At 37.7% G+C, this 14,120-nt stretch overlaps 1 protein-coding gene across 1 annotated transcript; it reads right to left on the bottom strand.

Annotated features, from left to right (window-relative positions):
- Positions 1–2,324: 2,324 nt before the first annotated feature.
- POLH (DNA polymerase eta) lies at positions 2,325–13,299 on the bottom strand. Its single transcript, XM_060692434.2, has 10 exons — positions 13,018–13,299; positions 11,825–11,959; positions 10,951–11,168; positions 10,002–10,171; positions 7,130–7,233; positions 6,758–6,877; positions 5,352–5,475; positions 4,529–4,594; positions 3,768–3,937; positions 2,325–3,249 (listed from the first exon to the last, which is right to left on the bottom strand). Exons 1-10 carry the CDS (start codon positions 13,152–13,154, stop codon positions 2,451–2,453), a joined length of 2,043 nt encoding a protein of 680 aa, XP_060548417.2. The 5' UTR covers positions 13,155–13,299; the 3' UTR covers positions 2,325–2,450.
- Positions 13,300–14,120: the final 821 nt, after the last annotated feature.

Below are 14,120 nucleotides of genomic sequence, written 5' to 3'. Positions count from 1 at the left end.
TTGTCATCAGAACAGTAATAGGATAAGAGCAAACCATATGGGAATGCTCCAACCCCTAAATTATATCTCCATCAGCAGGAACACTAACCAATCCTTGCTAAATTTTATTTGGGGCATCTCATAAAACAAAGCAAATTTTAAATGCACTACATTCATTTTAAGATTATAGGAAGTTAATTTCACATTTAATACAACTCTCCATTGGTTTATAGGACAGGACATTTAAGCATGCATTCCAAAGATCATGTAAATAATATCACTTTCACCAATTTCCTTCAACTTCTTACAAAGAAGGATTACTGGTTTAGGAGCCACAGATGATTCTTCCAGCTCTTCTGACAACTGCAGTGTTAACAGATCCAGATTCAAATAACAAATACTTAAGTTGCATATATTGTAATGCCAAGACGTATTCTAAGGTAGATCAAAATAAATGCTGCAAAGGCTACAAACAGGTTCTTCCAAATGAGTGGATCCAAAATAATGAGACTATTTATCCCAGGGGTGTCAAACTCACATCGTCATATCATCACGTGACGTATCGGGACTCTTTTCCCCCCTTCGCTAAACTGGGTGTGGACGTAGCCAATGTGTGACACATCCGGCCCGTGGGCCGGGAGTTTGACAGTCCTGATTTATCCAATAGTACATTATTTTTAATTAAGATTATTCCATCGTGCAATTTTGTCATAGATAAAAAGAACAAATTATAGAAGAGAATATTTCTAGCTGAGGGTTGAACTGTGGAGTCTTTGATGTTCTCTGAACTTGGTTGTTTTCTTGCAGATGTTTCATTAACAAACTAGGTAACATTATCAGTACTACCCTGTTTCCCCAAAAATAAGACATCCCCTCATAATAAGCCCAATCAGGCTTTTTAGCGCATGGGCTAAAATAACCCTCCTCCTGAAAATAAGCCCTCCCTGAAAATATTTAAATGCAGAGCTGGAAATCAGGTAAAACTGCAAGAGGAGCCCCATCTTGCTCCACACGCCCCAAAATAATAAGACCTCCCCAAAAATAAGGCCAAGCACTTATTTCGGGGTTTAAAAAAATATAAGACAGGGTCTTATTTTGGGGGAAACACAGTAGTAGGGAGTGCGTTTGCTCTGATTTTATACACTAGTAGTTTACCCTGTCAGTGTTGGTGGGAGTGGTCTTGGTGGGAGTGGTCTTGGTGCCTCCTTCATTGGGCTGTTGTTTACTGTTTGGCTTTGGAAAAATAAAAGCCATTGGAGTTGGGCGGTTAATAAAATAAAGGCCATTGGAGTTGGGTGGCTAATAAATTCAAATAAATAAGTATTTTTTCTTGGGATGGTGCATTATGTTGCGCACAAAAAAAATCCTATTTACATTATGGTTTAGCATTTTGGAACCATAAGGCCTATGTCTTAGCATACGATAGTTTCATTTACTAAAAAGAATGCTTGACCTAAACAACATAGAATTCTACTCCCAGAAGAGACAATATTGTTACTGAGAAATGCCTACAGTCAAACAAATAAAAATAGAAAAGTATATTAAGAGGCTTTTTATACAAGTTTAGAAAAAGAAGCATTCAAACATATGGAAAGGTTCTTAAGAAATAAAATAAAAAAACCAAGAAAGTGAGAACTGAACTGTTGTTTTCCAAAGGTTATGGATTCCTCAATGCTATCAATCCAGCAGAGCCAGTTAGAAAAGGGTGATAGAAGTTGTAATCCACCATCTGTGGGAAGACTAGATTTTTCTCCTGTCTTAAAATCAAATCCAAAATTCTGTGCTTTCTAATATCAAGATTGCTTACGATTTTCACTCATTTATTTATTATTTATTTATTTATTTATTTTATTTCTATACCACCCTTCTCCCGAGACTCAGGGCGGTGTACAGCCTAATTAAAAGCACAAAGACAGACAAAGTTTAAAAATAATTAAAATTATTAAATAATAGGCCCAATTTATAAAACCCCAAATTTAAAATCCCATTTAAAACCAATTAAAAATCTTTACATTGATAGCCCAGCCTGGCAGAACAACAAGGTTTTGAGGGCACAGCGAAATACACGGAGATCAGAGATTTTACGAATTTATGAATTTCTGGTTCATTCATGGTAATCTTGACTGTAATCTGGCTCTTAGAACCTCTACATGAATGCAAGACTTCTGAAATAAGCAAATCTTTTACATGATAGAAAGATGGTAGAAAATTTTTACTTACAGAGCTCCATTTTAAAACTAGTCATGGGACAACTACAGAACTATTAGCAGAACACAATTTCATTGTCACATTGTCCATTGTCATCTTGTCAATAAAGTAACAGAAGGCCCTGCAGATAGCATACCTTTGATTACAGATTTTTATTCCCATTCATTAGCTCCCAGAAAGATTACGGTTTAAGGAATAATTTATTAGGATTAGTTTAATAGGGAAAGTACATTTTCTAAGTCACCAGTTACTCAAGTGAGCAACTATGGTGGCAATGGTTTAAAAAAGAAATCTAAAGTCCTAGTCCCATCTTGCTTTGGTCGTTTGGCACTGGTGGTTCTCTGTTCCCTTGATTTATTTTTCTCCTTCATTGGACTGGCAAGAGATTCAACTGATCTGAAAGAGTTAGATCCCGAGAAAGAATTCTGAAGTTCTACAGCAAAGTGGTAATCTAAGTGTTCAGTATACTCCCACACTGCCACTTTTTGGTTACATTTCTCACACAACAAGCTATCATCCATTGAAGAGGGATCAGCCAAACTCATAGCTCCCTCCTGCAAAAGCCCAGGAGCAGTCTGCATGTTTTCTTTTTTAAATGAATCAGGAAGAATTTTCATTTCTGAAAATGATACATAGCCTTCACCAGTCAAAGTGGCATCTTGCAACGGTTGTTCCATCACCTGCTGTTTCTGCATCATGTTTGGGTTGCTTGTTTCCGTTAAGCCTTCTGAAACTTGGCTGCTGTTGTGCGAACTCTTGGTCTGAATAGCCGGTGGTACTATCATATCACTTACACCAGGAACAAAACAGCCAGCGACAGCCTGGGCTTGTTTTCTTTTTGCTGCCCTTTGAAAGAGTATTTCAATAGCATTAACTGCCTTCTTGCTGGTCTCCTTTTTGGGACTTTCAAGGAACTTTGCATTCATGGTTTCTTTAATGGCAGTGGTGGGTTGAGTACGTTGGCTCTGATTAGTCAGGAAGGAAGTAATGTCCACAGACGATACTGTAGATGCCTCAGAAAATTTGCTTACGCAGAGCTGAAGAAGTGTAACAGGAGGAGACCTAATGATAGAAGCAAATTATCAAGCATTTCAAAAGAAAACCACTCTCAAAACTAAACTAGACTATAATTTTTCCAGTAATTTGACTTCTGTAAGCATGGAAGAATCTGTCCCAAAATTATTCTTTCTGTTTACTCTTTCTCCTAGTTAGTACTTCCTTTCAGGTTTTTTCTTTCTTTAGTTCAAAAATAACTACCCAAGCAAGATACACCACTGACTTCTAATTGATAACTAGCACTCCAAATTTTGTTCTGTCCCATTTTTTAATGCAAATTTTCCTTCTCACACTATATGACTAGCTTCTTTGCCAACATCATGCACAGAATCTTCTAATGAGCCAGTATATACCTGGTAACCCTTATTTTTCAAACAAAAAAAAGTTCCTACTGATCTCATTCTATTATTATATTTCATCTCCTAACTCTTACTGCACATGACAAAATTTAAGCAGCAAGGATAGGAACCATTTTTCCCCCTCCACAGTAGCTTATTCTTAAATTCAAGAAGTAAAGTTCTTACCATGTCGCTTGCTGGCCTGCTGCTGTGTTACAGTTCTGGATTAGTGCAAAGGCGTCTCTGCTAATTTTTTGAGCATCATACTGGGACAAGGCACAGCAGCGCGTTAGATTGGTATGTTTACCACCCTGCATATGGATCCCAACGCTCAATTGTTTAGCTACCCGGTTGTTCTGTGAGAAAATAAATATATTAAATAAATGATGGAAATAGATTCATAAAAGACCGTAACAAGAAAACAACAGAAAAGGGTTAGAATTTTATCCCAGTAGAAAAGCAGGCCTAAGATTTCTATAGTTTGTGGCTGTAGCCCCTTCCCAACTCAGCCTTAGTTCTATTTTTCTTTCTTCCATCTGGGCCAAGAGGCAGTAGAATGCATCCATTCATGAATGGATTAATTGAATTAAGAAATAGACAATGAATTAAGAAACAGGAAACTCTGAGCTAGTGCAAAGGAACAAAGACTGTAGAAAAAATGGCCTCAGCAGGCTTTTAAAATGATTGTCTTTCATTTTTTCAATCTTTTGTTTCCTCCTTGCCCATCCTACTGAATTTTTTTCATTATTTTCATTCTTCAGAGCAGACATCCATTTATTTATCACCAGAAATTATACTCAAGATCATGGTAGTCAATTCTGCAGCAAAATACTTGTGAGAAAGCCCTGAATTAAACTGTTCAAATCCCATCAAATAGCAAAAGCTGTTCTCCCATATATGTTTCAGTTCTATACAAATATATATTGGTTAGATAACATTATGCCTACCTGGTCTCTATCCTTATTCAATCTCTCTTCCAGCTCCAAGGCCAACTGCAAGAGCCAATACTGCACCTTCAGACAACATTACAATACAGTTATAATCTTAGGACTATGGTTAATATGCTGCTAACTTAAAATCAAATCAAAATAAAATCTTTGTTTTCTGAACTGTCAGATTCCCATCTCTTCAAAATCAGAATCAGAATCTATGTATACATAGATATAACAGCAATACAAAATCAATATCACATAATCTATGCAGCTGGAAAAGTACCGAAATACAGAGCAGAATAACTTTCTGCTTATGGTCCAAGAAATCTATAATCCAAATTATTTCAATATATTATAAGAGCTATAGGGTATTCCCACTGATTGAACTGTCAAAGGAGGTTTTCCAACAGTCTCTTTACTGATTGCTGAAGAACTAAGTGCAATGATTCTAATGGTGCAAGTCTTAAGCCCCTTCCTCCAACAGCAAATTATATTTATCCATGCAGTACGGTAGTAGAAGAGTTATTTGCTATTCTAAATTGACATTTTGTGTCTCTGCCTCTTTATTGCTAATCTGAATATGCAGCCACCCTAAAATGGGAGGATAATAGGTTATACTCCAGTTAATGAGAAGGCAGTTGGTTGGCTGTGAATATTTCTATATAGTTTGCACTAGAATTAAGGAGTATAACAAAGGGGCAGTTATTTTGGATTTCTGAATTAATAAGCCTATATAAATTTTGCCAAAATGTATTCCAAATGTATTGCCAAAATGTATTCCAATTGGCTCAACGCTTGCCAGTTCAAACCACATGCTATTCTCTCTGCACTTTTTTACCTGCTTCTGAGTAGCCAATGCTGTTTTTCCAGGGAAATTCTTACTGCAACCAATGGACTTTGGCAATTGTCTAGCTTTCACAGGCTCAAAGTCAATTCCTCTGCACAGTTCATATAACCAGGATCTGTAAATCATACATAGAACCCCAAGTAAATAATACTTCTAAGTTTGCAACTAATCGTGATTTATGTTGCTATTCGTTTAATTATCCAAAATATTTGGAAGTTGCATCAATTTAAAATAAAGGATTCCAAAATGGATAATTTAATGAACATTAAGTACCATTTATATATTTCCATTAAAGCCACATTTTGCTCAGTAGATCCCAGTCACCCAACTAGGTGCAAAATAATGGCTCAAAAAGGCAGATACAGAGTTAAGGAACACAGAGTCTCTGACATAGGATTTAGTTTTCAGTATCCAAATAGATTATATGTATCTACATTTTTATATCCATAAATCTTCTGAATTACTGCTCCTACTGTTGAAACACTGGAAATCATAAATTCTTCTTTTAAATTCTTAATATCATTTCGTGGGGTACTACAAACCAAAAGTAACATTGGCCACCCAGAGGCCATCCATCTCTGCCCATCTGTTTTACATTACAACAACATATTCCCATTTGCATTTGTTGTATTTTAAGACATCGATGAATTCTGCGCTGAGCTCAGTAAAGTAAAAACAGAAGACCAAATTAGATATCATTTAAAAAACATAAAAAGATGACTGCAAGAGATCAATATTTGTGGCTGAAGGGAAGCTGGGGATATAATTCAATACATTGCTATATTAGCTGGAAAGCTATTAGAGGAAGATTTCATTTGGCACGCATTCACTGATTATCCCATTTGTCAATCCAAACAGCATTCCAAGGGGGTTAGAATAGCCTCGCATTGTATCAACTAGTCTTATGATTTATTTGTTATCACATTTGGCTGATTTTTTTTAACTGAAAACCCTTCATTTCAAAATAGAACATATTTCATGCAATTCTGCATTTGTTTCTCATTGTTTCCTAAAATGTCTATTTTTCCCTTGGAATAAGTGAATAAGCAAAAGAAAACATCAGATCATACAGATTCAGATTCTCAGCAGAACTAGCCAACTTTCTACACACTCCATTCCAAGTTAAGTACTGAACAGCCTATACCAGTGACGGCTAACCTTTTCGGCACTGAGTGCCAAAACTGGAATGCACGTGTGCGTGCGCGCCAGAGCACCGGAACCCAGAAAGGAGCAACTGGCCAGCACGCATGTGCATAGAGGCCAGCTGCTCTTCCAGGTTCCGTTGCGCACATGTGCACCAGACAGCTGGCCAGCATGCCACCTCTGGCTCATGCCATCACGGGCCTAAGCAGAAAAAGAAAACACATAGAATCCAAAATTTCAAAGAAGTGACTTGCCCAGTCTTCTCTCCAAAATGTGTCTGAAGTTGTGATTCATTGAACTGGATCAGCTCTCCCATATATTGCACTCCGAGGCATTCAGTAATAGAAGCACCTAGTTTCCCTCCAAGGTTGCGACTACAGGAGAAAAAGAAATCAATTGAATGGAGAAAAAAAAGATAGTAGATCTGGGTATCAATCAGCAAAAGACGGAAAGACTGCAGGATTTGCTCTATTTGACAAATAGCTAAAGCATGTTGACAGAAACAGTAATGAATAAGTAGTTTCTGCCTATACTAGTAGGAATCAAGCACAAATATGCCCAAGTAGTAACATGCAGGAGAAAAGGATAACTTTGAAATTCATGGCTATATCCTCAATTTTACGTACATGTTGCCGATTGGCATCTTGCTAAAGAGCTGAGGAACAGCCCCCTGTGATACCAGAGTCTGTCGATTTGGTTTGTTGAGGCCACAGGCCAGTTTTGCTAATACCTGAAATGAACCAAACAGCTAGTTTAGCAACAGTGGCTTTTCAATTTCCTACATTCAAATTTTAGAACAAAAGAAATCAAAATATAGGACATAGTGCAAACACTATTACTCAAAAGTATATAAAAATAAGCACTATATTGTGGAATTTCAAAGACACAATGACACATGTAACCCACTTAACCAAAAGGAAATTATATCTGGTCCAAAAATATAAATTTTCATGTTTTCCCTCATTTTTATTCTCATCTGTTATTTGCATTTAGTTCATCCTGTGGCCAAAACACCCAACAGAATTGTATTCATTCTTAATACCAGGATGTATAAAATTACAAAAACTTTTAAAGCAAACTTGGATACAGTGATATGTTCACAGCAGTGTAGAATCCTGGAGAATACTACATTTGCTTCAACTTGGGCTACTTGCTTTTTTGGTCCAGAATAGAATTGTTCCATTTTGTGGGTGCTTATTCCAGTTTGTCCCAAAAGCCTTTGAAGGGTTAAGTGGAGTAAAACTAATCCTGAGTGGGTAGCAGACTTAGAATGTTCACCTCATAGGGAAAGCCACTTCAGACTTGACTAACTTTCTAAGAGTTTAGGACATTCCTGCAATTATATAAGGGAATGAGGTGGCTCCAGTTAGATAGGCAGATGGAAGTGTCTTTTGGGAAAAATAACAGGTCAGGTTATGAAGAAAAAAGACGAGATAACTTGTGCCAGTTGCCTCCACCTTTTGTTATGAAGGTGGACTGTGATAATCATATTAGCTTGCCTTTTGGCCTGCAGGTGTTGTTGCTAAATGCCAAGTTAATAAATAAGATCTCCCTCCCCCTTGATCTGACCATGGATGAGGAGGTTGACCTGGAGTATAACTGAGCCCTAGGTCTCTCTCTCGCTCATATTAGGCTTGCAGAAACTATTTCTCTTCCCAGAGATGGGGGAACAGCACCCAATCCACTCTGCTATGTGGCATATATCTCAGTGGGGAGCAGTTAGGCAAATCAGATGATGACTCATCTTGAACTGGACACACTCAGAACTGTAGAAATGATAGATTTTAGGAGAAGCATTCTTATTCCACAACCTCTTACAATTATAAACAACACAGTATCAGCAGTAGAGACCTTCAGGTTTCTAGGTTCTATAATATCTCAAGACTTAAAATGGACCTCTAACATCAAAAATGTCATGAAAAGAATGTTCTTCCTACACTAACTGAGAAAGCTCAGACTGCTCAAGGAGCTGTTGATACAGTTTACAAAGGAATTATTGAGTCTGTCATTTGCACCTCTCTAACTGTATGGTTTGGCACTGCAACCAAACAAGACAGACACAGACTTCAATGGATAGTTAAAACTGCAGAAAAAACAATTGCTACCAGTCTGCCTTCCACTAAGGACCTGTATATTGCATGAGCCAGAAAGAGGGCTGTGAAAATATCTATAGATTCCTCACATCCTGGACATAAACCGTTTCAACTTCTTTCCTCAGTTCTATTCAACGCTATAGGGCATTGCACACAAAAGGAACTAGACACAAGGACATCCCCATGCCATCACTCTGCTAAACAACTAGTTCCCACAACACTGTCAAACTATCTAGTAGGGCTGTATTACTATTATCCTTCTCATCTTTCCTATTTCCTTATCTTCTTATGACTATAACTTTGTTACTTATATCTTATAATTTATGTTGATTGCTTATTTAGTATCCTATGACTATCACTAAGTGTTGTACCTTATAATTTATGATGAATATATTTTATGATTATGATCATGATTTATCACTTGTTGCTTGTAGGTACAATGTGAGTTATGCACTGGAAACAATCACACTTGGCCAATACAGAATTGAGTTGAGTTATGTTGTGTTGTGTTGTGTTCTATTCTATTCTATTCTATTCTATTCTATTCTATTCTATTCTATTCTATTCTATTCTATTCTATTCTATTCATAAGCATATTTTAGGGCATAACAACTAAAAAATAATTCTTTACCCCATACAGAGGCATAGAATCAAAATCACGTGATGTATTAGTACCATTTCATAAAGCCTTGGTAAGGCCACACCTGGAATACTGCATCCAGTTTTGGTCACCACATTACAAAAAAGATGTTGTGATTTTGAAAAAAATGCAAAGAAGAGCAACTAAGATAATTAAAGGCCTGGAGACTAAAACATATCAAGAATGGTCGCAGGATTTGGGTTTGGCTAGTCTAGAGAAAATAAGGACTGGGGGTGGGGGGGTGGGGAGGGGCAGACATGATAGCAATATCCCAGTATATGAGAGGTTTCCACAAAGAGGAGGGGGTCAACTTATTTCCAAAGCACCAGAGGGCAGGACAAGAAACAATGGCTGGAAACTAATAAGGAGAGAAGCAACCTGGAATTGAGGAGCAACTTCCTAACAGTGAGATCAATTAACCAATGGAACAGCTTGCCATCAGAAGTTGTGGGTTTCACATCACTGGAGGTTTTTAAGAAGAAACTGGACAGTCATTTGTCTGAAATGATATAGGGTCTCCTGCTTGAGCAGGGGGTTGGACTAGAAGATCTCTAAGGTCCCTTCCAGCTCTATTCCAATTGATTGAAACAGCATCCCCTCAGTATTATCCAACAGAATTCCCCAAGTGCTTCAAGGTCTTTCCTTTCCTCTTTCTCTCTTTTATATTTCCTGCATTCATTGGCTACAGATTTTGACATAGACTAATCAAGAGTTCTACGTGTTGAGTGTTAGTGAGTTCAACATTAGAAAACAAGCAAGCAATACCTTATTGTGAGAAATTCCAACAGAACATTGAAATCCAGTGACAGACTCCACAGCAGCCCTCATTTCTTCCATGATCGCTGCCCCTACTGTCAGCTGCAATTCTGGATTGCTGGGATCTCCAAAAGGCAATGACTTGAGCCACTGGCACACACCACGTTGCCTTATCTCCTCTAAAAAAGAACACAAACAGATTCAAAGTAAGCATCTTGCTAGACTGTTAACCATTTATAACCATATTCATTAATGAACCACATACCAATATACCAATAAACTGTTTTTAGCATCTTAATGTCACTCATATAATGCCATGGTACAGTAATAATATATAACCTTACACCATGCATTTGTATGACTGGAGTATGTGAGACCTATTCAAATGGCATAAAGGTTTGCTCAGGAAGATTTCAGTTTACACAACATGTATAAAAAATATCATTATAAAAGTTTGAAGAATATATATCAGAGCATGATTCCTAAAAAAAATAGATGTGAGAAAAGTCCCTAAATTGGACTAAACAAGCCTTGCTGGAATGTATACATGTGTAAAAGAGACCACAGTCCTAGAGAGTCAGCACACAGAATGAGCATTTTGTGTTGGTATTCTATCTTGATTTTTCTGGAATTCAAACAGTGAGCTAAACCTTTAAGTGAGAAAAGCATGCATGAATGAATCTTTTAGTTCCATAAGTAAACAAGAAATGTTGGAAACCAGTGGTTGGTTCCCTATATTCTAGTTTAGGTAAAAAGAATAAGTAGTACCGAAAGTTTTTCCAGCTTCAATGTGACAATCTCAACTCATCCCTAATAGCAAAATTCACAGATGATCAAGTGAATGCAGTTGAGTGAGAGAATCCAATCTGCTTGCAAATGCTATTCAATTCCCCAGAAAACATAACTGGCCTGAAATGGAGTCTTTCTCTCTCTCTCCCCTCCCCCCGCCCCCCACTACCTTTGTTGTCCGTAGTTTCTTCTTCTTCAAGGCTATTTGGGAATCCTTGAATATACGTAGTTCCCAATTGCTCTATTGAAATAGGTTGACCCTTCATCTTCTTCAGCCTTTCCTGTATAGCTTGTGTTAAGTCCAGATAAGCTTCATCGATGCTGGCACGTTCAATCACAGCAAAACGTGACATCACTTCCATCACCTCTATGCTGGCTTCTCTATATCTACATGGAGACACCAAATATATGTTGTTATTTCTGTTTATCCTGTCCTTTCCATCTCAGGACTCTAATAAAAATCTGGCCATCAAAGTGATGGATCTGTAGCATTTGACAACTTACATGAAAACCCTTCAACGCCATTTTTGTTTGTTTTTGTATAGCTTCAAAAACTCTGAAATTATACATTAAAATTCAGCAAGAAACTATTCATGGTGATCCTAGTTCTATGATCTTCAGTAAGACGTAGTAAAATGAATAGAAAATGAGATATGCAAAGCTTTGGGCTTTAAATACTTTAAAAAATGAGGTAAAACCCTGTCCGGTTTGCCACACATACACATACATGCAGAAATTCATCTAATTCATTCCTAGTTGTACTATTACATCACTGTCCTGAATACTGTTACCGTATGATTATATTTTTTAAAGAAGAATAGACTGAACGTACTGCATCCAGTTTTTAAGAGGCAGGTTAACATATTTCTTTAAACTGTTTGGAAAACAAACATAAGTTCCAAAAGCAGAAAATTCACCAAAAAGCAGCTGTGATTAAGAACCATACGGAAACATCTTTGTTTGCTTGTTTCAGATGGTTTCACAATCACCCAATGAGATGGGGGACAAGAGAAATTGTAAAAAGCTACCAGTCTCAGGTTTACCTGGTGAGATCTGCTTTGCCACGGGCCTCTGGCACTCTAGCCAACTCGAGATCTGGGCACAGCTTCTTGGCATCATTAGCCCACATGTTTCTTTTAACTCCAAAAGCACGTGCTTCATAGCTCACAGCAATTATCCTGAATACCATGAGGGGAAATATATTAGACATTACATGAAGGACAAAATGATCATTTCCCCCAGTTTAGCATTAGACAGGAGAACTTTCACAGGTTTCACAGTATCACCTACACACTGAATACTTCTCAGGATTTTCTTCTTCAACCATAGAATATTTAATCATTTTTGAGGGAACATTCATTCCTAAAGATTTTTAGAAGACATTCAGAGGCTATAAACCTGTGATAATTGACAGCTAGGGTTCCCCCCTCCCCCAGGTTAAAAATATATATTTTGGGCGAGGCTGAGCAAAAATTATCCTATTCAAGAATTCTAGAGTTCTATATATAAAACACAACAGTAAAGGACCAGACAAATTTTAGAGAAGCAATCTGAGAGAGACCTGATATTTAAAATGAGGACACAGTAGAAGCTGGCCCAGAAATAACATGGATACATGAAACATTTTCTCCCATTACTGTTTACGAATACATTATTTAATCTAGATATGTATGCAAAGCAAAATACTGAAGACATTCGGCATTTTTTCCCTTATGGTAAATAATATGCTTGTTAACAGAAGGAAGACATTTTTTTGTCTGTGTCCTTGAATTGGCTTTTTGACTGACTGGACTAATCCCTGCAGTTTTCTTGGCAATATTTCACAAATTATGTTCTTTTTCCCTAGGGCTGAGAGAGAGGGAGAGGCGCAAGGTCACCCAATTGGCTTGTATCCTCATCACACCAAACTGGCTCAAAGAAAAGTAGAATTAAGTTAAAACGTATCTCCGCGAAGTTGCCGTTTGTTTGTGGTTCTTTTAACCAACAATGCCGGAAGGAGACACGGCTCCTTTGTTTTCTGAAGCGAGTCATTCCTTCGCCTCGATTATCTAACACAGTGTTTCTCAACCTTGGAAGCTTGAAGATGGGTGGACTTCAACTCCCAGAATCCCCCAGCCAGCAACGCTGGCTGGGGGATTCTGGGAGTTGAAGTCCACCCATCTTCAAGCTTCCAAGGTTGAGAAACACTGATCCAACACTTCATTTTGTTCCCAGCCTATAAAGAGGAGCTTCCTACCCGCCACCTTTCCACGTCTTATACTGCACCACGACACACGGCTTTCCATGCAGACGGGGATCCAGCCGTCGCTCCACCTGTATATAGAAACAGTCCATATCCGCCAAAGCCACCACTCGCTCCTGCCCCCGAACCATGACGGCCCCCGAAAAAGGATTAAACCGAAGCCAAAAGTAGAAGGAGAAGCAGAGGAATCCAGGATAAACTCCCCGCCTGAGTTACGTTCCCGCCGTCGGAAAGGATTAAAGAAAAAGAAAAAAAAAAACTCCTCCTCCCTTCTACGGTTTCTAATTTCCGCCCAAAACTCAAGGCACCTTGGGAAACGTAGTTTTAAAAGGAAACATACCATAAAAGTAATTTCCTTCGAATATAAGCTCAACTCCTCGTGTTTTTTTATGGATAGACCCATATTTTTCCGAGTATGAAAACGATTTGCCTTTGCCTTCTCTGGAGAGGGAACGATTTGCCTTTGCCTTCTCTCTTTTTCTTTTTTTCAATTTCCCACACTATGGGATTCTCTATGGAGATTCTCAATCTTCCAGGTCATGGTTGTCCCAAAAGTGCTTTTATAAAAGGCAACTGGATTTTGTTTTTTTCCCTAAAGAAGCTTCCTGGATGAGAAGGGAAACGTCTTCAAGGGAAAAAAAACAAAGTCCAGTTGCCTTTCGAAAAAGCACTTTTGGGATTCCCACATAGCCTATATATGAGAAAAGCAGTGCTGGTCTATGTTGGCAAAAAATTGGAAAAGTCTGCTAAACATCTTTTCTGATCAACCTGTTTAATTAAAAAGCATAAGCTTTCGTGATCTGCAGCTCTCTTCATCAGCATAAGCAATAGCAATAGCACTTAGAGGTCTGTAAGGGGTGTGCATAAAAGCACCAGCTTGCCTACCACCCCTGTCCTAATGTTTCCTCTATTTGTATCTATTTTATGTATCCAATCCATGCTTATACTTATTACCTAATACGTTCTTGACAAAATAAATAAATAAATAAATAAATAAATAAATAAATAAATAAATAAATAAATAATATATACTGCTTTGCAATAGCAATAGTACTTAGACTTCTATACCGCTTTACAGTGCTTTACAGCCCTCTCTA

The sequence above is a fragment of the Pantherophis guttatus genome, chromosome 1 (assembly GCF_059756535.1).
Source record: "Pantherophis guttatus breed Tessera chromosome 1, ASM5975653v1, whole genome shotgun sequence".
Lineage (NCBI taxonomy): Eukaryota > Metazoa > Chordata > Lepidosauria > Squamata > Colubridae > Pantherophis > Pantherophis guttatus.
Note: the sequence above shows the minus strand (reverse complement) of the source record. Positions and strands in the feature narration are given on the sequence as shown.